This window comes from Excalfactoria chinensis, chromosome 1 (assembly GCF_039878825.1).
Source record: "Excalfactoria chinensis isolate bCotChi1 chromosome 1, bCotChi1.hap2, whole genome shotgun sequence".
Taxonomy (NCBI): Eukaryota; Metazoa; Chordata; class Aves; order Galliformes; family Phasianidae; genus Excalfactoria; species Excalfactoria chinensis.
The window spans coordinates 182,825,389-182,848,706 of NC_092825.1; the positions used below are offsets into that span (position 1 = coordinate 182,825,389).

Below are 23,318 nucleotides of genomic sequence, written 5' to 3' on the forward strand. Positions count from 1 at the left end.
GCATCCTGAAACATTTATATGGTACCTTGGGCTCTGCTCTAACCAAACTGCTCCGACAGCATCTTCTTGTCAAAAATAACATTTCAGCAGCATTTTAAAGCTATTTCTTTTATTTATTTCTTACATAAAGCGCCTGCTTGGGAGGCTGTGTGATGGGGAGTGTTTACTGACTTGACGTGGTGAGCTGTCTCCTCCCAGCAGTGGGCTTTTCTTGTTCGACTCAGACTCACACTGAGAACTGAAACTCATCGCTAGCACTCTTGCTGTTTAAAGCAGGAGCGTAAAGGAAATGCTTGATTCTTCCTTCAGTTTTCAGGCTATTTTGAAGTTGCTCCCTCCTCCAGGTTGCCCAAGGAGGCTGTGGATGCCCCATCCCTGCAGGCATTCAAGGCCAGGCTGGATGTGACTCTGGGCAGCCTGGGCTGCTGGTTGGTGACCCTGCACACAGCAGGGGGTTGGAAGTTGATGACCGGCTCTTGGGGAGATCTCTGCTTGTTCTGATTGGAAACAGGATTGGATGTATGTTAGCCATAGGCAGCATTGGTTGGTGCACAGATGGGTCTGTGGGCCCTGACGTTGGTCCCAGAACAAACTTGCAAAAGCATCCGATAACATGAATTTATTTCAAGTCTCTTTTACTCCTCCTGGCTGCCCAGAGAAGTGAGGGGTGGCACAGAATGAAGTGTGCACACACTGTGGTTGCGTTACCAACAGTGCACAAGGAGAATTTTCGAAGGCCCTTGCAGCCAGAAATGCTGTTGGTGATACCAGCTTCCATCTGGGAGGCTGGGATGGAGAAGAGGAGGGATCTTTGTTTAGGGAGATGCTGCTCCCTGGGGCTGTATTTCCTTCTGCATTTCTGGACAGTCTTTTAGGCTGGAGGAGGAACTTGACTGGGTCTGTCTGGTGTCCTGCTGTGGCTTTGCTGTGGAGTGCTTTAATGACTTTCTAGTCCACCTCCAGGATAGTTTTACTGGGAAGTGTATTGCTATTTAAATGCAAATTTGACATTTGAGACCCACTGGCAGGCACAGGGGACTGTCTCTTACAGTGCTGCCACTGTGAATAATGGACTGCTTCACCTGGTGCTCCTGTTCATAAAGCTCTTGTTGCACTGTGGCTCCCTGGAAGCAAAGCAGAGATGCAGGCTGCTGAGCTGAGTCTGCCCTCTGGAATATGGGGCTGGGATACCTGCTAAGTGTGATATGTGTGAGTGGTGATCTAGGCACATACTTGTCCAACTCATTAGTTTTAGGCTTTTGTTGCCCTTTTTCTTAATGTTTTAATAAATATATCATATATATGTATAATAAAAGAAGTTTTGTTATTCATATACATGAACTATATTTTGTATATGGTTCACAGTGATCCCTCTTTGGTTCCTTTGGACATGGGTTAGTGGGCATAGTGGAGAGGGGTTGATGGTTGGAATAAATGATCTTTAAGGTCTTTTCCAGCCTTAATGAGTCTATGGTTCTCTTCACTCAGTACAGCCCAGCCAAGTCAACAGGTTGGACTCCTCTGGTAGAAGAACTGGAGAAGCTGATTTGGGGATAAATGTTCTAAAGTTCCGTCTTCATCGTGCTGAAGTTGCTGTGGTGTTGAATCCTGTGATCTCTATTTCATACTTACCTTTCAGGTTTTTATACAACCGAATGGGATATTGGAGTGACTGGTCCATTCCAATACTTGTAACAACTGCTGCTGGCTTTACGTACATTACAGTGTTATTGGTGAGTATAACAGAAGTGTCATTTGCAGAAGGTTTGTGCATTATTTTTTCTTTAGAGGGCATGAATTTCTCACTCTTCTCATAACCTGAGCAATTTTCCTTTCAGAAGTGATTTTTTCCCCCCTCTCATATGGCTTTAAGTGGCCTGAAATAAATAGAAAGTGAAAGATGTGTGATCCTCAGCCTCGGGTGATACAGTGCAAATAGAAACACCCTGATGCTGGAGGTGCAATTGACTTAAGGAGAAAAGCAATATTTGCTTCCCTTATTGTGACCAAGTTTAACATTGGTGTGTCAGTGTAACCCAAGAGCAAGTTGTTTCCTCTCATTACCGTGTGATGAGGTTCCATGTTTATGGGGTGCCCATGCAGGCAACAAGCCTGCAGCTTGCCCATAGAATCATTTGAGTTGGAAGGGACCTTTAAAGGTCACCTAGTCCAACTTCCCAGGAGCTGTGCATTTATGGACCGCACTCTCCAACTCCCTGCTTCTGGGAGGGCAAAGTCTCTTCTTCCACATCCCTGGCTCTCAAGTGGATCAAGGGGAAACGGTTTGAAGTTGGAGGAGGGAAGACTGAGGTTGGATGTCAGGGGGAAGTTGTTTAAAGAGAGAGTGGTGAAGTGCTGGAACAGCTGCCCAGAGAGGCTGTGGATGCCCCGTCCATCCCTGGAGGTGTTGAAGGCCAGCTTGGATGGGGCCCTGGGCAGCCTGGGCTGGTATTCAATGTGGAGGTTGGTGGCCCCATGTGTGGTGGGAGGTTGGAGCTTCATGATCCTTGAGGTCCCTTCCAACCCGGGCCATTCTGATTCTGTGACCATCCCCGTCCTGATGGGATGCTCTTGTTTGATTGTCTTATGGGGCCTCTTGTGTGTTCCTGCATGAGCAAACACGTAAAGGTCACGATGTGCCTTTGTTTGACTCTTGTTTTCTACTTTCCAGATACTAGCACTATGTCACATAGCTGTGGGACAGCAAATGAACCTACACTGGCTTCACAAGGTAAACAGCTCTTTTCAGCTTGGAAGGTAGCAGGGTCTCAATTAAACATGAGGTGAGAGAGTGGATGCTGGATGGGATGCTCACTGTCCTGGAGGTTGGGGGGAGAGCACAGACTTTACGTGTTGGTGATGCTTGAGCTCTTAGGGCTGAGCAAATCAGCAGCAGTGGCAGTCAAAGCCTGGGAACGAAGACTTTGCTCTGTGGTTGGTGAAATGCTTCAGGGTCCCTGCTTGCAGGGGGCAAACATCTGGAGTGAAAACCTCTGTTTCATGAGAGCAACCTGACTTTGGTCTCAGCTCAGTGCGGTGCACTGCTATGAACCTCTCTCACATTGCCCTGTGCTGAGCCCAGCCCTGCAGGAGGGGCTGAGCAGACATGAAGCTGTTCAGGATGTGGTTGAAGTTAATGGTGGTAGAAAAGCCCTGGGAGAACATATGCATCCCCAGCTTTACGTTGATATTGTAGAGGCTGGGGCTTGCTGAAGCCCCAGTAGAGCCCTACTTGCATAGAAACCAATGCAAGAGTCAATGCAAGAGTTGATGCAGACCTGATGTTTGGAGTACAGAAGGGGAGAGGAAGGGTAGCAGAGACGGTGCCGAAACAAATAGCTTGGCTGCATTATATTTTAACTGGCAATTAGCTAACAGGTAATTAAGGGACCAGTCCTGTATGTGCCAATGCACAGCGCCTCCTGAAGGCAGAGCACAGACCTCCCCTCCCCCTCAGGTTTTTTTGGTCTAGAAGTGATAGAATTGGTTCTTCCTCAAGGTGGGCTGAGGATGCAACATAAAGAGTGGGCAGAGGCCGTCTGCCTGCTGCTGGAAAATAAGTCGTTGATCCTTGAGTCTAACATATGTTTCTTCCTCGGGGAAGGTGGTATTTTCAGATGCGTTCCAGGTGGTTGGTGGGTTTGGATGAGTAAGTCCTGAAGAGGAATGTGTTGGAGATCAGTCAGTTCTCCTTGCATGCAGAATCCCACCTTGCCTTCCCCTTCTTCCAAGAAAAGCCCACCGCCGCTCAGACAGGTTGTTCTGTCTCTCTCTGCCCTTCCCAACACCTCCCTCAGCTTTCCAGGAAGGGAGAGATAAGAGGCTGCAATAAGTTATCGTGCTCTCTGCAGCCATCCTGAGTTACCTTCAAATATGGGTTAAAGCACACACTGATATGGGCAAACTGCACTGTTTCTTCCAGTTTTCTCCTAGAAATGATGCTACCTGTTCCTATGGAGAGCTGGGGGTGACCAAGGGCTGAAGTGTAGAGTAAATCCTGTCCTTATGTGCAGTTGTTGGGGATGTAGAATTTTTTTCTAAGATATTAAGAAAATCTGAAATCAGTCTGGAGAGATCCAGGTCATCCTAGATGACCAATTCATTGCTAAGTATCAGCTTGTCTCCTGCATTGATTTCAGGTGCAGACAGTGCATGAGATCAGGACAGCAGCAGCATCCTTTGAATCCAGCGGGCGTGCAGCACAGCAGATAGAGGCTGAGATAGCAGACAGAGAAGTGGAGGATGGCAGACTGTTTTTTGCTAGACAGCCCACATGTAGTCTGTCAGATCTTTAAACTGAAGTTATTTCTATGGCAGGTTTTGATGGTTTGGACTTTTTACCTTCAAAGTGGAGGAGACATTTCCTTTTGGACTGCTCCACTCAAGCTTCTGATTGCTTCCACTTGGAGATGGGGAGCGGGCTGGGCTGGGGCAGATGGGCAATGGACTGGGTCTCATCCTGCTCAGCCAATGTGTCACCTAGAGCCTCTTGTGCTACAATATCTGTTTTCACCGCTCTGTGAACACAGTTTGAATGCTGGCCATGCAGCTGTTGCCTTTTCAGACCCAAGTGCAGTCATATCCATGCACAAAGCTGTGCTGACCCATCTCAGAGATGACTGCTGATGATGGGGATGCATGTACGTTCACCCTTTACTGAAGGGCAATTTCACCATCTGTTGGGTTTATGTCTAAAGAGAAGTGATGGAGAGGCAAGTTGGGTGAAACTCACCGACCTACCATTGTAGAACCAACCATTGTAGAACCAACCATTGTAGAAGGGCCACGAGATTCCTTGATCATTGCTTGAAGCTGCATGGCAAAACCCAATCTCTACTCAGCTATTTGTTGGCAAGGCAGATCACCTGATCCTCCCACATAGCCAACCTCTGTGTGAAGAAAGTGGGACTTCAGCCATGCAAGAGATGTGTCCTACTGGGCTCTGTGCTGCATCCCCAGTGGTGGGGAAAGGGAGATTATGCTGGGACAACACACAAACCCAACCAACCCCTCTGAGTCCTAAAGCTGATTGTCTTAGGCCATTTATTACATACACAAGCTTTTTTTTCTCTCCATTTCCCAATCTGTAAGAACTGATATAACAACAATACAAAGGTTCCACTCTGTTCACTGCAGATTGGCTTGATGACGACCCTGATAACCACCGTGGTGACGATGTCATCGATAGCACAGCTCTGGGACGACGAATGGGAGATGGTGTTTATTTCACTGCAGGTACGTTGTCCATGGGCATGCTTCCCTAGGTGGGCGAAGAAGCAGTCACTCTGTTTCCATATCTTGGTATCTTTCATTTGAATTCAAAGGCTTGAGAGGTTCTGCTGTTGATTACTGCTGAGTATTTGGTGATACGCAAATCTGGGGAGAAAAAAGTTAGCATTCATGCAAGTGACTAATATGTCTGAGAAGTGCTTCCCTTTTCCTTGCTTTCTAAAGATATAGGAAGACACTGGGGAACAGAAGAGTGACTCAGAGGAAGTGTCTCAAACTTTCTCTCCTGGTGTTGCATCATGGTGATGTCTGGTCCAATGTGTTCAACTGGACCACAGGAAGAGTTAGTGGCACCAAGAGCCTTACCTAAAATTGCATGGTCTCTAAGGAGGCCATTGTCATATACATGTTACTGGAAGGGGGTTAGAGCTTTCCTGCTTTCCTTTTGTAGTGGTCTGAGTGCCGAAGGTGGCAATAGGGTTTAGCAGAGAAGGCCAAAGCAGATGCAGGAGCCTTAAGCAGGAATGCTATGAAATTCAGCTCAAAATGGAATCACCGAATGCCTCGTGGATCCTACAAGATGAGTGAGCTTGGAGGGTGCTGGGCTGTTTAATCACTTTTTTCTCTCCTGTTCTCACATCCTGCAGGCCACAGCCCCTTTCCTGCACATAGGAGCGCTTGCAGCAGTCACAGCCTTGTCGTGGTTGATAGCGGGGCAGTTTGCACGAATGGAGAAAGCCAGTGAGTACCATCTGGGCATCCTCTGTTGCTCTATGGAACACTCTTGTCTTTGTGGGGAGGGCAGGGGCCACAGGTTGCTGTCACATGGTTGGGTCCTCCCAGCAGAAGCCCTCCAGGCTCCTTCATGGGGATGTGGAGGCTCAGCTGGTCTAGGGAGATAGAACATTCTTCAGTCAAAACCTGGCTGGAAGGGAAGCTCCTGGGCTGTGGATCCCATGGATGACGCTTTGTTGTTGGAGCCACAGCAGAGCCGGAGGCGAAAGGGCTGTTTTCAATGATGTGATGAGTAAAAGCATTTAGACTTCCTCTAATCTGCATTAGAAAGTTGTATCCTCCACAGCCAACACACAGTGTTCTTCTCTTACAAGCACTTTGCCTTTCTCCCAGGAACTCGGGTCTTGTTCACATGCATTTCTAGGTGGACCTATCTGTTGAAAGCCTTCCTGGACTTGTTGCTTGTGATACATTAGAGGGCTCAGCAGGGATCTGACCCCAGTGCTTAGGGTCAAAGGTCTCTAAGGGAACATGGAAGTGAAGGACACACTTAACCCAGTTCTTCTGCCTGATGGTCGTATCCACTGAAACAGGTTGTGTGCATCTCATTGCCATGGGGCCTCCCAAGTCCAAACATTTTCTTTCTGTTTTCTTGGGAAATAATGTGTTCCTTCTTTACCCTCGGTTGTGTTTTTCCTATGCGTGTCCATGAATGTCTTCAGACATCCGTGCCAATTTCAGAGCAGTGATTTTAATTGGTATTTAACCTGCAGCAAGATGGAATCCCTGGAGGGATTTGGCAACACATGTAAAAAAGAGGATGAGGAAGATGGTGGCTGGAGATAGAAAGATTTTGATATCCAGAGAGACCTTTCAAAGACAGAATTGCTCTGCCTTGATGTATAAATATGCCAGAAAAAGGCATACCTGGTTCTTCTTAAATATGTCCTAGCATGTAATTAGGCTGCCAGCTGGGGGAGGATTTGTGGTTATGCCTAGCATGGAGACTGCATGGGCTCCTTCTGAATTCATAGCTTTCCTCTTGCAGTTGCTTTTGCGGATTTTGTTATTCCAATATATTTTTAATACAAGTCAGGAAGCTGTTTTGCTTTTCTTTTTCTGCTCCTGGGATACATACATACATATATATATGTATATATAAATGTATATGTATGTGTGTGTGTGTATATATATATATATATGTATGTATCCCAGGAGCAGAAAAATATATATAGTATATATAATATGTATATATAATTTATATATATATGTATATATATATAAAAATTATTATTATTTTAAAAAGGAAAAATGCGCATCTTTTCTGTACCATTGGATCTTAAATTTCCCTGTGTGTTTCAGGGTCAGTTTACTTGCTCAAAGTGTCTTACCTGGAGCTGTTCACGTACTTGGCGGTGCAGATATTGCTGACACGATGGTGTAAATTCTCTTTTTTTGTTGCTCTTCATCTTTCCTGTTTAAAAAATGAAATCTCTGTGAGAACGTGCAGTCCCTTCTGATGGGAAAATTGTATTCCACTTGATAACAGAAAGAACTGGTGCACCTGCAGTCATTGCCCCAACAGTATGATCTTGTTCTTGTTCTTTCTTTGAGGCGTCTGATACTCTTCAGTACCTGCCTTCTTTTTTCCTGAGTAAATTGGCACTTTCTTTAATCTTCTGTGCTCTGTTTTCCAGACCTACAGAATAGAAGTTTCTTGAACGACTCCAGTAATGTAAAAAAAAACCCCGTATCTTGTTTTCAAAGCCTGTTTCTGAGATCAGACAGAAAAGAGTGAGCTCAGAGCAGCCCTGGAAGCCTTGAGAAGCAAAGGGAAAAGTGAGAAACATGCCCTGAGAGCTCAGGCCTCTTTGGTGTGGTCAATAAGAGCAGGGGAAGAGGAGGAAGAAGGTTGCATGTGAAGGTTGTATTGGCCCTTCCGCATTGCACAAAGTGGGAGATTGGCCCTGTTTGTTTTGCTGGGTTGGTCACCAGGAGGCTTCCTTCCAAACAGACCATCCAACTGCCAACTTAACAACATGAACTTTGCTTGTATTTTCCGTGCTTGTTTTGTTTTTTGCATCTTTCCAGTTGCCCTGTATGCGTGGCTGGCTGTAGTTTTCCAATCCATTTTAACACTGTCCGTGACTCATGTATTGAGGCATCCTTTCCTTGTAGGTGTAGACCACCAACTAAAACATACTTTAAGTTTATTCTCTGGATCTGAGCTGCTTAGTCCCTAGAAGCCTGATCAGTGATGTTCATAGGGTAAATGAGCGTTGGGCTGGGATCACCTCCCAACCACAACATCATGATGCCATACCTTTGTGGTGCAGGACACAGCATGAACTCATTTAGCAAGAAGCCCTTCGGTTCCTTGAGTGCTCTGTGGATGTCTGACAACTCTTCCAGGGAGAGGAGGAAAAATAACCTGGAGAAGTTACTGGTGTTACTTTCTGGCGCTTGAATGAGGCTGTTGGATGCTGGATTCAAAAAGCATGACGCCAGATCAGCCGTGGCCAAATCCATAGCTGGACTGTTCTGACCTTCCTCTAAAATTTGCTTTCTCCATCTTGCATTTATTGCAAATATTTGCCTTGTGAGTTCCAGGGTTACCTCACTCAGGACTTCTATGATTCTGTGACTTGAGTAGCTCCAACAGATCTGTTTAATAGAATGCTTTTTCCTAAACAAGGATATCTGCTGTTGTGCTGGGGGCAATGGCAGTAGAGCAGCCTCTGCTGTGAAAGAGGGAAGGTCACTTGACTTTTCCTCTGCGGTATGAGGAGTTTGACCAACATTTTCAACACCTTTCTCTCTTTCCCACCCCCAGCTTCTCAGATGCTGATGATCACTGCATACCTCGCGGTCGTAGTTGCACTTTACCTCGTCCCCCTCACCATCTCATCCCCTTGCATAATGGAGAAGAAGGCTCTGGGACCAAAGCCAGCCATCATAGGTCACCGTGGGGCACCGATGGTGAGTAGCTTCACATTCAGTGCTGTGGCATCCAACTCTTCTGCCTACCTATGGGATAGTAGTGGGTCTAATGGTCTCCAGGTTATTCTCTGGAGAGTATATATGGCAAATGGTTTGGGGTCTGCGTCCTTTGCAGGACTTCACTAGTAGTGGTTAACCTCAGCTCACAGCAAGATGCCTTGAATATGTGGCAGTCCACAAAAACAGACAAAAAAAGCTGTGCTTGAGCCTGCATGGCTGCACTGTAATCCTTCATTGCAGATCATCATGAAACAGAGCAAGGTGATGAAACGTTCCTGTCATCTGCCTCTGGTACACCTTGAAATCATAGTGATGAGTCCCTTCTCCTCCAAGGTTTCTGGATGTGCCAGGACTAAAGATGGGACTTGTTGGTTTGGTCACAGCCCTGGTGTAGATAATGGTGTCCTGTTGTATTTGGATACATGGGTCTGAATCTACAGTCTGTGTGCTTTTGGATCTGTTTCACAGATGTACCTGCATGTCACCCTGTGGGTTAATTGACCTTCTAACAAGATGGCTCACTGCAGTGTGGACATTGGCCCTGGAAATGTGTTATTTTAGGCACCCAGCTAACATTTTTGCTTACATTCAAAGAAGAAAACATCTCTATCGGTTGTCAAAATGTATTTGTCAGGCTGGAGTGTGCTTGAGCTCTTCTCCAAGTGCAAGAGTGAGCACTAAGAGAGATTAACGCCTACTACAGCCCCAAAGTATTTTGTTTCACTTCTCTTTCATTTTAATTATTTTATTTCTTTAAGAAATGACACAAGAGTTGTTCAGCACACACAGTTTTGTTGTCATTGTTGTTTTGTTCGATGGGTTGTTTGTGGGGGTAAATGAGAGTAGTTTAGGTTGAATAAGTCTGTGTTCTCAGTCCTCTCCCAGTCTGTGCTCATGTCTGGGATTGCCCAGCTTTCGCTATATAAACTCATAGAAATATTAAGGTTGGAAAAAACCACTAAGATCATCAAGTCCAACCCCAGACTACCCCTCACTATGCCCAATGACCGTGTCCCTCAGTGCCACATCTCCACAGTTCTGGAATAACTCCAGAGATGGTGACTCCACTGTTTCCTGAGCAACTTGTTGCAATTAATGACATGCTGAGTCTGGAAAGTTTCATCGAACATATAGTGCAAGTCCTAAGGTTGTGCAATGTCAAGTATGCTTGAGCAGTCGTGATTTTGAAGCCTTGCCAAAAGGCATTTCTGCTAATAGGATCATGTTTTCTCAGGGCTACTTAGTACACTTTTGCTGTTGAACCCAATTGTATGTAGGTTTAATTTGGAGAGATGGATCTTAGCAGAGCTGGAGAGAAGGAAACAGCCAAGAGAAGAGTGTGGAGACCAGGCTGTAGGACACAGACATCCTCCCTTGGGCAGTACCCAGATCAAAAGCCTTCAGAGCCTGTGTGTTTGGATCCTGAGGTGATGCTGGATCTAGTGGGACTGAAGATGATAAACAGCACTGCAGAGCTTCTTTCAGATCTCCTGAAGCAAGATAAATATGATTTGTGAGCTGTGCAGACAAACAGGCTCTCTGATAGAGCCCGACAGCTGCTCGTTTCACCAGTCTGGTAGGACTGGGTCAGTAATGCTGCATTTACATGACCAGTGTTCTTATGCTAGAAAGACACAAATAGCTTAGAGCTGTTCTGATGAGAACCTGCACAGGAGATCTATGGGATGAGGATGCTTGCTGTCCTGAGATAACAGATTTGTTGGGGTGATACCATATGGTTTTCAAGGGGGAAAACAGGGAGAAATTAAGCCTTTTCTTGGACAAAAAAAGGATGTGTGGTTCCTCTGTTCCTCTTGAGGAATGCACGACCCAGTACATTGATTCACCCAGCATGTGGAGGCAGACTGCTCCTCATACACAGACAATGAACTTCCCTTATGCTTTACAACCTGCTGTCCTCCCTGCGTGCACACAGCCTATCTCCCTTCTCTCATCCTTGTAGAATATCTGAGAGCATCCTTTGCAGCACCCAAGTGCAACTCAAATGCTGTCCTTGTTCTGTGGAGGAAAAAAATGGGGAGCAGAGGCCAAGTGGCTCATATAATTTCCCTTAAAATGCTGATGGAGGAGTATGTCCTTGCATCTTATGCAGAAAGAGAACTAAAACTGGGAAGCATCTAGACGTCAGTACCTAGATGAGGCACAACTCCTTGCAGTACAGGTGTCCTACTGTCTCCACTATGTCTGTCAGCTTTGTAATGGTGGTAGTGCTCCTTCAAGAGATATCTCTTTTGGTGTCATCCTTTTTTCTCTTTAATTCATCTCTGGAAATGCTCTTCTGCATAACTCCTCCTTTTTCTGGCCTAAATATCATCCAGTCGTGTCCGCGTCGTATTGTGCTAAATGTCTTGTCCTATCAGGGTGCTGTCAAAAAACCCTTTCTCTTAGTGTTAATCAATTGTCTTCTTTTCAAAGGCTCTTTGTAAGTTAACTCTTCAGCATCTTTCTTTCCATCTGGACTCCCAGGAGAGCATCAGCATCATAGCAGTGGTGTGTGAAGCTTCGAGGACTCCAGGCCTCAATGTCTGTCAGTTTGAAGGGCTGTTGTCCTGGGAGATATGAAAGTCATTTGACACCCGAAAACAGGAGATGGGAGTCCCTGAAACTTTTGCATGTCAATCAAGCTCGATGGTTTTACAAGCAGGTGTCCTTGGTCTTCCATCCTTTTTATTCTAATATCATCAATCCAGTTGCATTCTGTCTTCAGTGCCAACAGATTTGAGTCCTTGTGATATTTGCACTGAAGATATATCTAAACATGAGTGGGAAACAAAGCTGGGACCGGATCTGAAATAAAAATGAGTAATTGAATCCAACTAGACACGAGTTTCAGTTGCCATTTGCTTCTTTAAAGTCTTCTCCCGGGTGCCTTCCCCTGTAGGGTGCTTAGAGCTGAAACAGGTCGTGTTTTGGTTTGAGATCTGAAGAAGGTGCTCTCCATGATATTGAGTTCTACTTGCTTTTAGCTTTAGCCCTCAGTATACATTGCTCATGAGAAAAATTAGGCTCATTGTGGTCTTTGACCACAGATTGCAGGTAAACCACCCAAAGAGTCATAGAATCATAGAATGGCTTGGGTTGAAAGGGACCTCAAGGATTGTGAATCTCCAACTTAAATGAAGCCAAAGAAGTTGGGATACTCAACATTTCAGCTTTAGGAAATGCATGAAACCTAAAAATTCATGTGCTGCTGTAGGGACCAGAAAGGTACTGGTGCTTCTTAAAGTACATTAAAACATGGCAATAAAAATAATAACCAAAAAACCCTACAGGGCTAAAGCTGTGGAACCAATCCCAGCATGTCAGAGATGAGAACGGCTCCTAATTTCAGAGCTGGAGGCTACAAATAGCATCGAAATGAACATTTTGGCAGCCCACCCAGACAGCTGGCTCTCAGCATGTTTCAACACCACCATCCCAACATCTGTGTGTCACAGAGCACGCGGGGCTTGCATGCTGTTGAGCTCTCCTTGGCAGGCAGCAGCTGCCTCCACGCCATGCACAGGCACTGTGCAGGGAAGGGTGTTTTTGGCAGCGCTGACTCATTGGCTTTGCAGAAGTTCGGGGTGGAAAAGTGCCCATTAGTGGGATGAAGCTCTTCGTGGAGCCAGTGTTTGAGTCATCGTCCATCGAGGTGTTCAAGTAGTGTGCAAATGTTGTACTGAGGGACGTGGTTTAGCGAGGAAATATTGGCGATAGGTGGATGGTTGGACTGGATGAGCATGGAGGTGTTTCCCAACCTTGGTGGTTCTGTGATCATGATTCACCTTTGGGGATGTTAAAGGGGAATGTTTTGCCCTGGCAGGGGCAGTATTGATAAAACCAGTAGTGAAGACTTTCGGTTGGGACTGTGGCTTATTGGAGAGCCTTCAGCTAGTGAGAACCTGGTGACTTCTTTCTGTTACTTTTTATTTACCCCTAACTATTAAAGATGTGACCAGGTAACCAGTCCAGAGGTTTGATTTATAGCAGCAAACACAAGTCACATCTTCTGCCAGACCTGAGGATGGCCTTGTGTTCACTGGAACCAGTCTTTACAAAGGCGTTCATTAGTTAAATCAAGGTTTGACTTTTGCATGTGATACACCGAAAACGAGATCTCGCTTGCTTTCTCATTAAATTTCTAATGGTTCTTTGCTTAAAATTCTATCATGTTCTCCAAGGCAATGTTATTGCTTTGCACCTTCTCACTTCGTTTCCATCTAGAAGAGCATTTTCTAGAAGTGTTAGATGCAGGTGCTCTGTAAAATACCTTGAATTACTGAGGATTAAAGATGCTTGTTTTTGTTAGTATAGTGGTTGCTATTGTCTCATAGTGGCATAGTGTAACCTTAATAATGAAGGTAAAAGTACTGGCAGATCCCAGCCCAAGCCCCACAAAGAGAACTTCCAAAGGACACAGAATCATAGAATTACCCAGGTTGGAAAAGACCTTAAAGATCATCAAGTCCAACCACAGGCTAACCATAGTACCCTAACTCTAACAACGCTCTGCTAAATCATATCTCTAAGCACCACATCTTCTCATGGGAAGGAAAACTCCAGTTCTCAGGTATTGCCCTCATCACGCCCTGTGTTTTAAGCCCCGTTATTGGCTCAGAAAGAGGTGAGAGGGAGGGGAGAACTCAAGCCTAATTTTAAAATGATGCTTATGGATGAGAAAAGCTTGAAGCTTGTTGTGGCTGCAATTAGGGTTTGGAACAAATTTACTTCTTCTGTGCAAGCTTCATCATTAGCCTCCCTAACATGCAAATGATGCAGTGATATGGCTAATTGGAAGGAAAGCAGTATAGTGATGTCCAGCTGGCTGTGCACTTTCACAATATTCATTAAGGAAGGTCCAGAGCCCTTGACTTCAATGCTCCATTTGAAAGTATTTGCACAAAAATGGTCAAAGTGGGTTCATTAGTGGGCATTTTTCTTGAGACTACTTGCTGTCTTTACTCACAGGAGAAATCTGCATAGCGGGCCGATTCTTACAGGGGTTTGAACCTATCAAACTAAGGGCAGAGGAGGAACAGCTTTCAGAAACTGGATGGGGGACTGTCTGTGGCCTTCACTGGATGCTGGCATGGTTGGTAGAATGGGCTTGGGGTTGAAGTAATTGCTTCCTTCATCACAGTGATGACTTCTTAATCAACAGATTGTGCCCAGTTGCGTTGGATCGCTGTAAACCTGGATTTGGGTTTAGATATGATTTGCTTGATGGTATTGCATTAAGGAGGAAAGTCATCAGATAAAGTGGACAGAGATGGGGGGTAATACAAGCAGGATTATGTGTTTATGTAGTTATTGCAGTTTTGCTGTAAAACAGTAAGCGTGCAACTTTTGCACCAACAGTTGTCCTCCGTAGGCATATCTCCTCATGTAACAGAATCTGGGGTTTTAAGCTCCATCTCTCCTGGAGAGAGGCAGACACAGGCCAGGGCAATGCAAACATCCGTTACTCTGCTTTTCCCTATTCACAAGCTCACACTGTACAGAGAGGTTCTGTTTCCAAAGAGGAACTTGGGGGTTGGAGCTTTATGATCCTTGAGGTCCCTTCCAACCAAAGCCATTCTGTGATTCTATGAACAAGCAATATTTGATTTTAGGGGACAGATATAAGTTTGCCTTCTTGGCTTCTAGTTGAACTCTGCTGGGTTGATTGATGTGAGTGGCTTATTCAATCTCCTCGAGGCTAGAATCATCTGGAAAGGTTAGAAAGACCAGAAGGACAGCTTTCCACATCAATGATGGGCTCATTTGGAGATGCAGTTACTTGCATTGATGGGACATGACACCGTGGTGGGGCACAGCACTGCAGAGAACACCTCTGCTGATGTCTGTGCTGCTTACTGGTTCATAGAATATCCAAAGTTGGAAGGGACCCATAAGGATCATCGAGTCCAACTTCCAGCATAGACCTACGTGAAGTCCTAGTGAGTTTGACTTCTTAGTTTCTGGAGGTTGAGCTCTTTGAAAAGGCATAGATGTTTCTCCTATCTTTGCCACTTCGATGGGGTTCAGTTTCATCCCTGAAGAGCAAAGCTTGGTCTGCAACCTGTTTAGGGACTGAAGATGATGCGGGAGTGAAATGTTCCACTCCTGGGACTGGGATCTTGTCTCAGTTGTGGTTAGGCTCAGTGGTATCTCTTAGTGCTGAGGATGGGATACTGATCATGGCATACTGTTTTGAAACTCAATCTCAGTGCAGTCTGTTATTACAGCACTTCCACTAAGGTGCATGAGCATCCCCGCTGTCTTCATATGGCCAAATTTTCCCCTTCTGACAGGCTGAAATGCTAAAATCCCATTTCCAGATGGTTTTCCTACGTGACTTTCACTTTTTACCTCCCTGTGCAGTCTTGGCTCTGTCTAAACTCATTCTTCCCCATTCTAGCTGACGGAAGAGACCTTGGCCACCCTTCCCCATCTCTACACAGGGAGCTGGGCTTCTTTGCCCTCCTTTAGCCCCACTTCATGCAGTGTGAGCTCTTAATTGCACAGGTAGGTAACAGCAGTGCCCTTCATCTTTGTCCTACCCTTGCTGAAGGGTTTTACATCGATTGCTTAGTGGAGGTAGTCCAGGCTGCCTTTTCCAGTCCTCCTTCGCCCAAGAGATGATTTACGACTCAGCGCATTTTGTTTTCTATTTCTGGTACATTTGCATCCCTGGTGAGGCTGCCCGTAGGGACATGGGTTCAGTTGCAACCTGGTGTCACCTCTTGAGCTGGGATTTGTGCTGCATCCAGCCACCAACCCTTCCTGGCTTGGGCTGGTGGTCTCGCATTGCCCTTGAGTTTCTGGTCTCTGGTTTAAACACTACCTGCTTTATTTCCTTGCAACCCCTGCAGCCTCTGAAAGCAAATACTGAGTGCTGCCCAGCACCGAGTGGTGGATCGCCTTGCAGTGCTCACCCTCAAGAAACCTGAGCTATTTGGAGAAGAAACCTGAGATGCTGAAAGCTGAGGAGCTGAGGTTGGGATCCTCATGGAGCTGCTGCTCCCTGGTGACAGCACTGGGCATCGTGCATCTCTTGCAAAAAGCTCTTTTTGTCTGACCTTGTGTGACCCAGCATAGGGCTGGGTGAGTGGACGTGGTGGGAGGTTGGCTCTTGCTTAGACAAGCCAGGCATTGACTGGGAGCTTTGTTGGGGGAAGATGATGCACCTCAGTGTTGATTTTGTTGAACGAACGGCATTCAAATTGGTCAGTTAATAAGAAAATGAAGATGCCTTAAAGATCATCAAATCACAGAATGGCTCGGGTTGGAAGAGACCTCAAGGATCATGAAGCTCCAGCCCCCCCAAAGCAGGCAGGAACACCAACCTCCACATTGAATACCAGCCCAGGCTGCCCAGGGCCCCATCCAAGCTGGCCTTGAACACCTCCAGGGATGGACAGGGCATCCACAGCCTCTCTGGGCAGATGCCTTAAATATACAAAGTTTATTGTACGTGTTGCTTGCTTGGTGCCTTTAGGTCTTTGTTCTTAAAGTTATTCCACTTCCTAATCCCTAAGCAACCATTGAAAATCATGGCTTGTGAATGCTTATTGTCTCCTGATGGAAATTACTGTTCCTTGTGAGGTGAGAGGAAGAAGAAGATGCTACAGGTGCACTAAACCTGACAGCAGAACTGGAGAATAAGAAAATGATTTCTCAGAACGGCTTTATTTTGATGCTCTGGTGTTTCAGTGCAGCTTGTCAGGTTCTCTCTGTAGCTGTCCGGATTATTTTCCTGCTTTGCCTGTCAGTTTATGAACATTTTGGGTTTAACTGTACTGATTTTGTAGAGAAACGAAGCATTAATTCTCGTCCTGTATTGTTTTTAACAAAGCCTAATTCTGCTGCCATCTGCTTCGTTTTACAGAGTTGAATTTGAACCAACATTTGAATCTTGATCTGTGATTGCTACAGGGATATGTTTTCCAGGCCTAAGGCTAATTTTGCTTCATTGTAGGAATATTTATTATTAAGAGAAATAAACTGATATTTATTTTTAACCACAGATTACTGATGTGAAATGTTTTCTACAGGACCTGCAGTCTTGTTGTTCCCCATGGTAGGGGTTATACCTGGATCTATAGACTTTCTTTTTTCCATTGTAGCATCTTAATCACTGTTTGCATAGGAAAGCAGGAGAATAAAGAACTATTTAGGGTAGCTCTACATAGAGCCCATGGGTAGAGAACTGGCATCACATGAATGATTACTTTATGTGGGTCCTCTGTTTGGGGACCACGCTGAGCAGATCTCTCATATACTGTTTTCCATTCAGGTTTCTAGTGTTGCAGGCTGTGGTGTGTCTGCACTGAACTCTGTCTTGAGTGTGGAAGACCCTCAGTGGGGTCAAACGCATTGGTCATCTTCAGACCAATCTTCATCTTCAGACTTGGTGTTTTATACGTATGCCCACTTACTGCTAAACTTTCACTGCTCGTTTCTTTTTTGGTCACAGTTGGCACCAGAAAATACCCTGATGTCCTTCCAGAAAGCGGTGGAGCAGAAGATATATGGAGTCCAGGCTGATGTCGTATTAAGGTAAGCCAGTGCCATACTTGATGTGAGCATGGGGGCTTTGCATATCCAAACCGTGCTGTTGGGTCTCTGTCTGTTGTCTGGTTGATACTGGTCTTTCCCATTGAAAGGGGCTCTTATGGTGAACGTATCTGATAACTCCCAGGGGAGGCTTAGGTTGGATATTAAATGTTAATATATTAATATGACTTCTACTGGGCAAGAAGTGATCCCAAAGTGACTTCCTTGTGCTGCAGGTCTTCAGGAGGGCTTTACCAGCCTTGCAAAACTGTCTACAATGATTCAGCATCACAGGAGTAAAATCATTCCCCTGCCCTCCTTCAGTTCACATTACTGCTGGGGGAAGGAGGAACCTGGTCAGACAGTTGCCCATCAAAAAGTCTGCCCTGCAGGCAAGTGTTGAGTTGACAAGGCCAGTTTAGGTGTCATTTAGAGTTACTTTGAGAACCGTGCTTTATTCTAGGAGTGTGATTGTTGTCTAATAGTCTTCCTTTTTGAACTGTTTTTTGCTTGTATTTCAAGAGAGGGGAAGTGGAGTGAAGGGAGATGTGATGCCTTATCTTGGTGATCCCTCAGTTTGTCTTAGTTCCGGGTATAGATACAAGGAGGACACAAGGCTGGTATTTCCTTTCATTTTCTTTTTTCCTGATCTCTCTGAAGGTTGGAAAGGCAGTTTTGCCTGGTGGAAGATGAGATTCCGGAGCTTAATTGTCATGGTGCTTTTTTTCTTTCCCTAATTGTTTGAGAGGAAGCGGTGTGAAAACTGAAGGAACTTCTTCCCCTGAGGAGTCATTGTGGATATTAGCAAAAAAAGTTCTTCTTTCAAAAGTTACATTATTAATTGTTGTGAAGGGGTAACTGGAGAGGTTCCTCCTTTATCCCTGACCAGAGAGAAGGCTAGACTCTGAGAGGAGGAGAGCTTAAAAAGATCCAAGACGTCTCCATGTTGCCACCCTCCAGGCATCTCAGAGGAGCATTCCAAGCATCACACAGCTCAAATGATGATGCTCTTAATGGATCAATTATCTGAGACCCTTCAGGGGTGACCCAAGATGCTGTATAAAAAGAGGCCTTCAGTGACCTTCAGACCAGAGCTATCAATGCAGAATATGGCAGAAGTTTTGGGAAGAGTTTGCTTGAAAAATGCTCTTCATGCCTGTGTCTTGCTAGGTCACTTTCAGTTCTTCTGGGATGTTTCCATACTATTCCTCCTCTGGGAAGAAAATAAGTAGGCCACTGGGGCATAGTCATGTACATCACATCCTGCTCCTTATCCAGTGATGCTCCAAACTGGGTAGTTCTGGTTACAAAGCCAGCACTGGTGCATTCAAAGCCTCTTTGCTTCATGCAGAAATAGCATAGTATTGCTGCATGTTCCCCTCCCATCTTCCATCTCCCTCTCACCCCTCTTCTGAAGCTCTGAATTATTTCTTCAGACCTACACCTGCTAATATGTTGGTTGTGATTCACCCTGCATTGTGCTGAGTGACTCTGTATGGGTAGGGATTGGACAGAAGGGAGTCAGTACAAAGTGCCCCATTGGTTTCCATGCTGTGGTTAAGGCTCAGTGGCGTCTAATGATGCTCTTCTGCAAGGTGTTAAGGCTTGAGCTCCTATCTCCCCTCAACAGTCCACACTCTTAATACTGCAGTTTCTTAGCATCTTTTTTTTTTTTTTCTTTTTTACTGTAAATATTAAAAACTCTCCTGGCTGCAGAATGGTGGTGCACGGCTCAGCGTGGTGTTGCTGTGTCAGCGCACTGCTTTGGATGAAGAGGGAAATAGTTGGCATGATGCACACCAGAAACAGCAAATAAGATGCAAGTGACCTTCGTGATAAGGGACTTCACCGGGCAGTGATAAAGACTGGGACAGCATTTACTCCATCATCCCCAATTGTTGTCTTGTACTCTCTGTAGCTCTGTGAGTGAGCGCTCAGGGTTATCTCCTAATTCAAATGGGTTTTGTTTTTTAACCCCTTCTCGTTTCCAGACATTATCTGCCTAGTATGAAGATGGGCACTTTGCTTTGGAAAATGTCCTTGTAATCAGGCTGACTGTGCAGAGTTTATCTTGATTTTTGAGTGCAGACAATTGTCCTCCAGACTTTAATAAAAGCCTTCATTATCCCACCACTGATCCAGCCACAGAAAATTGGGCTGAAAGAGAACTCGAAGAGCTTCCTAGGCTTCCCAGAGCTGCTGTTCTGTAATATCTAGGTGGCTAAAAAACCACAGGGCAAGCACTTGGCTGTTTGGTTTCTTCTGAGAGGTGGGTTTTCTTTAAGATGGGTTTCTTTAAGATGTGTGAACTTTAAGATACTCATGGAACACGGCTGTCTCCTCAAACCAATTTCAAACTGGAAAAGATTATTTAAGAGCAGTTTTAGTAGCATGTAGCCCTTGAATCTTGCTGGAAGCCCATAAACATTAATAGATTGACTGAGAGCTGTTGAAAATCTTGGTCATTGTCTACTTATTAACCATCTGAGGATAGCTTGTACCTGTGTGGATGCATATGTCTGTGGGTGCAAGGTATGGAAAAACACTGTCAGTTTTTGGAGCTACAGACACTGTAGGCAGCTTTGGTTGGTGTTGAGCATTCATGGTGGCTGCTCTTGTCTGAGCTGAGAAGCTGTGGATGCCCGTCCCTGGAGGTGTTCAAGGCCAGGTTGGATGGGACCCTGGGCAACCTGGTCTAGAGTGTTATTCAGTGGGTGGCAGCCCTGTCTACAGCAGGAGGTTGGAACTGTGTGATCTTTGAGGTCCTATCCAAGCCAAGTCATTCAGGGATTCTGTGATATGTGAGTTTGGCACTCAAAAAATGTATGAATTGGAGAAAGCTGGGACTTATAAAACTTAGCTGGGACTTTCCTCTGGGTACACCTCATTTCAACTGGTCTTGAGGCTGCTGGGGATGTGTTAAGTTGGTCAAGATCTTCACAGTGATTTTGGTGTGTTTCTCAAAGCCATGTGGGAGAACCTGGAGGGGAGATGGCCGTTTCACTAGCAAAGTGTTACGTGGTTTTTGTCTCAGCCTGTAACAGAGTCCGTGTGTTTGCAGCTATGATGGAGTGCCATTTCTGATGCATGACAAGACACTCAGGAGAACAACGAATGTGGAGGAAGTGTTTCCAGGGCGGGCCTACGAACACTCTTCCATGTTCAACTGGACTGACCTGGAAATGCTCAATGCTGGAGAGTGGTTCCTACGGGTGCGTACCTATAGGGTGTCCTGCAGCCATGGCCTTGGCATGAAAGCACTGCCTGAACCCTCTTTGTGGTGGCTCCTCAATAGAGTGGTCTGAACTGCATCAACACTGAGTCTTTATGTGAACTGCATGTAGTTCAGTCCTCTGCTATTCACATAGTTTGACATCCTACCCAAAGCATTCACAGCTGCCTTTAGGTAGTGTTACCAGGGGCTGGAGCAATGGCTTAGCCCCCAAGAGCACTTTATGGGAATTTGAGTTGCTTGATTCTCTCTCTGCCTTGCAACCTGGTTTTTCTGTGCTTCTTCCACCACTTGGAAGGTCGGCACTACTCAGGACTTCCAGCATCTCCCTGGAAGGGGAAATATGACTATAAGGAAAACAGAAAAGAGACTGTTGTACTGTTACTTTTCCCTTAACTTATGTTGGAGGTAATTGTTTCTAAAAGGTAAAAAAAAATCCACAGGGATGTTCAGCTTCCAAAGTCCATGGGAGAAGGAATTGCCTTGGGATGGGCTGATCCATCTACAGATGTGGTTGTTGGAGTGGGGATGCTGTGAAAATGCCTTTTGCTAGATGAGAGGGACAAAGACAGCAGCTGGAAGGTTGGTTTTGGAGAAGTCCTTTGAGACAGAGTCATTTCTAAACGTGCTTATGTCGGGAGAGTCCACCTTCTCCAGCATCCCATATCACTTTTGGTTCCCTTGGGTGGGGAAGCTGTGGCATGGAGAAAAACTTCAATGAAGTCATAGATGGGCATTGAGTGTAGCTGTCAGCATCCCCTACTGTTGCCATGGTGGGATGGAAAAGGAGCTCCACCTGCTCCCAGGGAGCCCATGCTTTGTGGTGGTGATGCTGGGATCTCTTACTTTCAGAATGACCCTTTCTGGACAGCTGGATCCCTCTCTAGGTCTGACTACTTGGAAGCTGCGAACCAGTCTGTCTGCAAGCTAGCAGATATGCTGGAGGTGATCAAGGATAACACATCACTCATCCTGAACTTCCAGGACCTGCCACCAGATCATCCCTATTACACTTCTTACATCAACATCACCTTGAAGACCATCCTGGCGTCGGGAATTCAGCAACAAGCCGTGAGTTTTATGGGATTGGTGGTATTTCCAAAGTTGAACATCCTTCTGGGTTCCCTGTGTTCTTGAGTGCCTCATTTGATCCATTTGGATGCTTGATTTGGGATGTTACTTGGAAGCTGTGCTGGGGAGGAAAATGCCTGCAGGCTGGTGGTCCCAAAGGTAACCCTGAGCATGGACCTTTGAGAGCCTGCTGCCTTCTGGTTGCAGCAATACACCCTGGCAGCAAAAAGACAACCTTAGCCTGTACTCATGGAAGGATAGCTGGTAGATGGAGAGATGGGATCGCCATTGCTCAGCAATCGTGTCCAGCATGGGGCTTCCAAAGGACAAATACTGATAAACTGAGATCAATCCTGCAGATTGATTAAGGGTTCTATGAGGGGGGGCTGAGAGAACTGAATCTCGTTGTCCTGGAAGAAAGAAGTCTGTGGGGAGACCTCATGGCAGCTGACCAGAACCATCAATAAGGTTGTTGAGAAGTTGGACCCAAGCTCTTTGCTGAGCTGCATGTCTGGTGGATGGGAGACAGTAGTCATAAACTGGACCAGCAAACCTCCTCCGGACTTTCTTTCCTATAATTGCCAAGCAATGGCTCAGAGCTAGAAGTCAGTGTCCAGCCTCATCTAGTGAGCCCTTGGCTTGACCTGTTTGCATCTCAACCCTTTTCACCTCTAAATTTTCATGCATTGTATATTTCTCTTGGTTCCCCAACCATCCAGAAGTGCATTTGAATATAAATACAGGAGGCTGCGTGCCTCTCCTAGACTATTTGTATGACAAATAAGGCAAAATCTGTCATGCATATTTGCTTCTGACTTAACATAAACTGGTTATGTGCAGCCCTTGGCTGCGTGTTATCTGCTTTGTGAGCCCTCTTTGCCTTGACCTCCCTCTGCCTCTGCAGGTGATGTGGCTGCCGGACACGGAGCGCCAGCTGGTCAGGCAGATTGCTCCAGCTTTCCAGCAGACTTCTGGCCTCAAGTTGGATGCAGAGCACTTGAGAGAGAAGGGCATCGTGAAGCTCAACCTGCGTTACACCAAGGTCACGAATGAGGACGTCAGGTAGAGTCCTCCCTTTGGATGCGGTGCTGGTAGCACGTTGTTCTACAGCCATGCATGCATCCCTGTCCCAGCAGCATCTTTCTTGACCATCCCAAGACTTTTCTGCATACAGGCGCTGTTTCAGATGGACTTGCTGTTAAACCACCTGAGCTGTGCAAGCTCGTCCCTCCCATTACCCAGAATCCAGGCTGTTCCCAGAATTGCTCATTTGCCCCATAGAACAGAATCCTCATTAAGGTTGGAAAAGACCTCTAAGATCATGAAGTCCAACCATCAGCCCATTGCTACGATGCCCCCAGGCCTGTCCCTCAGTGCCACATCTGTGTCTCTTATGTGACAGTCCTTTCTGAAATGCAGATCCGTGAATATTCCTTATCCTTATTCCATTATTATCCCTGCTTCCATCTCCATCAGCAGCTGCCCTGTTATCTGTTAATCCTCTCCAGAC

The 23,318-nt window shown here is 45.8% G+C and overlaps 1 protein-coding gene across 4 annotated transcripts in view; it reads left to right on the forward strand.

Annotated features, from left to right (window-relative positions):
- GDPD5 (glycerophosphodiester phosphodiesterase domain containing 5) overlaps nucleotides 1-23,318 on the forward strand; it is a 138,808-nt gene that overhangs the window by 102,022 nt on the left and 13,468 nt on the right. For all 4 annotated transcript variants that reach the window (XM_072327041.1, XM_072327038.1, XM_072327040.1 and 1 more), the window contains exons 4-12: nucleotides 1,640-1,733; nucleotides 2,672-2,731; nucleotides 5,137-5,235; nucleotides 5,877-5,970; nucleotides 8,798-8,943; nucleotides 17,426-17,508; nucleotides 20,567-20,717; nucleotides 21,590-21,808; nucleotides 22,713-22,870. In XM_072327041.1, coding sequence (XP_072183142.1) covers nucleotides 1,640-1,733; nucleotides 2,672-2,731; nucleotides 5,137-5,235; nucleotides 5,877-5,970; nucleotides 8,798-8,943; nucleotides 17,426-17,508; nucleotides 20,567-20,717; nucleotides 21,590-21,808; nucleotides 22,713-22,870 — 1,104 coding nt within the window. The remainder of the gene's footprint in view (nucleotides 1-1,639; nucleotides 1,734-2,671; nucleotides 2,732-5,136; nucleotides 5,236-5,876; nucleotides 5,971-8,797; nucleotides 8,944-17,425; nucleotides 17,509-20,566; nucleotides 20,718-21,589; nucleotides 21,809-22,712; nucleotides 22,871-23,318) is intronic.